General features: G+C 38.5%; 1 protein-coding gene and 1 long non-coding RNA gene across 2 annotated transcripts in view; both read left to right on the plus strand.

The window, feature by feature from the left end:
• The window catches only part of ptpa (protein phosphatase 2 phosphatase activator), a 28,604-nt gene that overhangs the window by 15,034 nt on the left and 10,995 nt on the right, over window positions 1-2,575 (plus strand). The window contains exon 9 of the mRNA XM_015047738.1: window positions 1,031-1,138. Within this exon, the coding sequence (XP_014903224.1) occupies window positions 1,031-1,138 (108 nt within the window). The remainder of the gene's footprint in view (window positions 1-1,030; window positions 1,139-2,575) is intronic.
• On the plus strand, window positions 1,145-2,447 carry LOC106956731 (uncharacterized). The gene is made up of 2 exons (XR_001426815.1): window positions 1,145-2,282; window positions 2,324-2,447. It is a non-coding gene; the product is annotated as an uncharacterized LOC106956731 (long non-coding RNA).

Consider the following 2,575-nt stretch of genomic DNA (forward strand, 5'->3'; position numbering starts at 1 on the left):
CCCCCGTCTTCTCATGCGAGGCCCTGCAAAGCGTCTGCAGCGGCGCTCCGCTGGGCGGAGAAACGAGGTTTTCTTCTGAGGTTGGCGCTCCGGGGTCTGGACTCGGTTGCTCTGCCGTCGCAGTCAGACGCTCAGAGACTTAAAGTCGCTGAGCAGGAACCGTTTGGTTCTGATTAATTATTGATTTTATCCAGAATTTATTCAGATTTTGACCATTTTTTTCATTCAGAGACAAAGTTTCAATTTGTTTAGTTTTGTTGTTAATTCACCAAAATAAAGTGAATCTGAAATAATCAGAAACATTTGAGGCTTTTCCTCATAGATCAGATAACTAGAAAAATAATGTTGGTGTTTGGTTGTGAAGTGTCTGTGAAATGAAATGAATCATTAATATTGTTGTTATTATTATTATTATTGGTAGATTGTTCTATGAAAAATGCTAAAAACTGAGTAGAGAACCCAAAACACCATTTCAGTAAATTCTAGATGTTTTCAGTTCAGTTGAATTTAATTAATTTTCTCCTCAGAGAGTTTATAGAGGAAATAAAACACTTAATTTCAGTCTGATGGATTTCTAACGTCTTGGTTTCATCAAAAACACAACAATCTGATTTATTTTAGGAAATTTCACAGAAATGACAGGAAATGATCAATCATTTGCATTAAATCAACTTTAATGTGTTGAAGCAGGAACGAATGTGATATTTTGAAACAACAGTTAAAAGTTGAATACCACATTTATTCAGCCAACATATTAAATGTTTCTAAGTAGGAACAGGGTCACAATAAGCAGCCAGCTAACTGATCCAACTCAATATGTTGTGTTTGTTAGCATTAGCATGCTAAGCTAACCAGTTAATGATTTAGCTGGGCTCTGAATCGTTACTTTCTGTTTGTTTTTAATTTCTTAAAGGTTAAAATTCTCCATTCTGTGTTTCTTGTGTCGTTTCTTCATTTAAACTTTTATTTAACGTTTTTAACGACCTGAGTTTGTTCTGACGGATCATTTCTGATCATCTTTGCTCTGCAGATGAAGACGGGTCCGTTTGCTGAGCACTCCAACCAGCTGTGGAACATCAGCGCCGTCCCGTCCTGGTCCAAAGTCAACCAGGGCCTGATCAGGATGTACAAAGCAGAGGTGAAACCGATCACTGATCAATGAACCGATCAGCCTTTGCTCATAAACGTCAGAACCAATTCGACCCAGAAGGTAAAATCCAATCAGACTCTTCCTGCTCGACTGGTTGATGTTGAATCTGAAGTTTTATTGTGATGGATTATCTGGAATAATCTGGAACAGCCATGGAAATCTCATCCAACATTCCAGTTTCTGCAGACACCTCCACAGTGTCTCTGCTCCAGTTTCTCGGAAATGTTTGGCTCTAAAAACTTAAACTTAAAAAAAGAGAAAAGGTTATTTTGGTGAAAGCGGCTCGGTTCTGCGTAAGCAGCAGCTTCACTAACGGCAGCGAGGAAAAACGTCTGGAGAAGAGAAACTTTTCCTACAACGGCAGCGAAATGAGGCGGTGAAAACATTTTATTAAAAGTTTTAATAAGAGAAGTAGAAAGGAATGTAGACAAACATCAAACGGTTTTATACAGAGATGGAAATATTAAATTTTTCTGAATAGATTTGACTGATTTCTGGCTAAATGAGACCATTTCTCTCCCAGATTCCTTGGATTTGATTTAAACTCCCAAATAATGAACAAAAAGTCAATAAAAAAGCTGAAAGGTTTACGTCATTTGGCAGTCACTATGACAACGTATAAACATCGTTTAAAATCCCTGTATTTGTTTACAATTGTCATTATTACCGGGGTCCACCTACAGGTGGCGCCATAATCAGGACATTTATTCTGATTTACTGAATATGAATGAACATCAGTTATAATGAGATGTTTTCACTCTTTAGCTCATTTTTTATTAAAAAAAAGTTTTCTGTCCCTTAAAAACTTAATTTTAAATAAAGTGAAGTGATTGAAATGTTTCCATTTTAGAAAAAATAAACATTTTATAACAGTCTTTATTCTAAACATATATTGTTGGTTCGCTCTCTGACTTCCACTTATTTTTCTTTTGCTGCGATTTAAACAGATTGTGGATCTTTTTTAAAAACAGTTAGCTCAGAGATGTTAGCTTAAAGCGCTAGTTTAAAGATGCTAGCTTAAAGATGCTAGCTTAAAGCGCTAGTTTAAAGATGCTAGCTTAAAGATGCTAGCTTAAAGCGTTAGTTTAAAGATGCTAGCTTAAAGAGGCTAGCTTAAAGCGCTAGTTTGAAGGTGCTAGTTTAAAGACGCTAGCTTAAAGCGCTAGTTTGAAGGTGCTAGCTGTGCCTACAGGACTTTGTGTTCTGCAGCTTTTACATTCCAGGAACCATCCGGAGAACCGGGTCGCTCCCACTGAAACACCAGAGTGGTCCTGAGGGCTGCAGAGGCAGGAAAGGGTTAAAGCAGGAATGGAGAGAATGTGTGTGTGTGTGTGTGTGTGTGTGTGTGTGTGTGTGTGTGTGTGTGTGTGTGTGGGTGGGGGGGGGGGGGGTGGGGGGGGGGTATTTCTGCGCGCGTTCCCCGCG

Source organism: Poecilia latipinna, unplaced genomic scaffold (assembly GCF_001443285.1).
Source record: "Poecilia latipinna isolate Pla-1442-1.1 unplaced genomic scaffold, P_latipinna-1.0 Scaffold841, whole genome shotgun sequence".
NCBI lineage: Eukaryota > Metazoa > Chordata > Actinopteri > Cyprinodontiformes > Poeciliidae > Poecilia > Poecilia latipinna.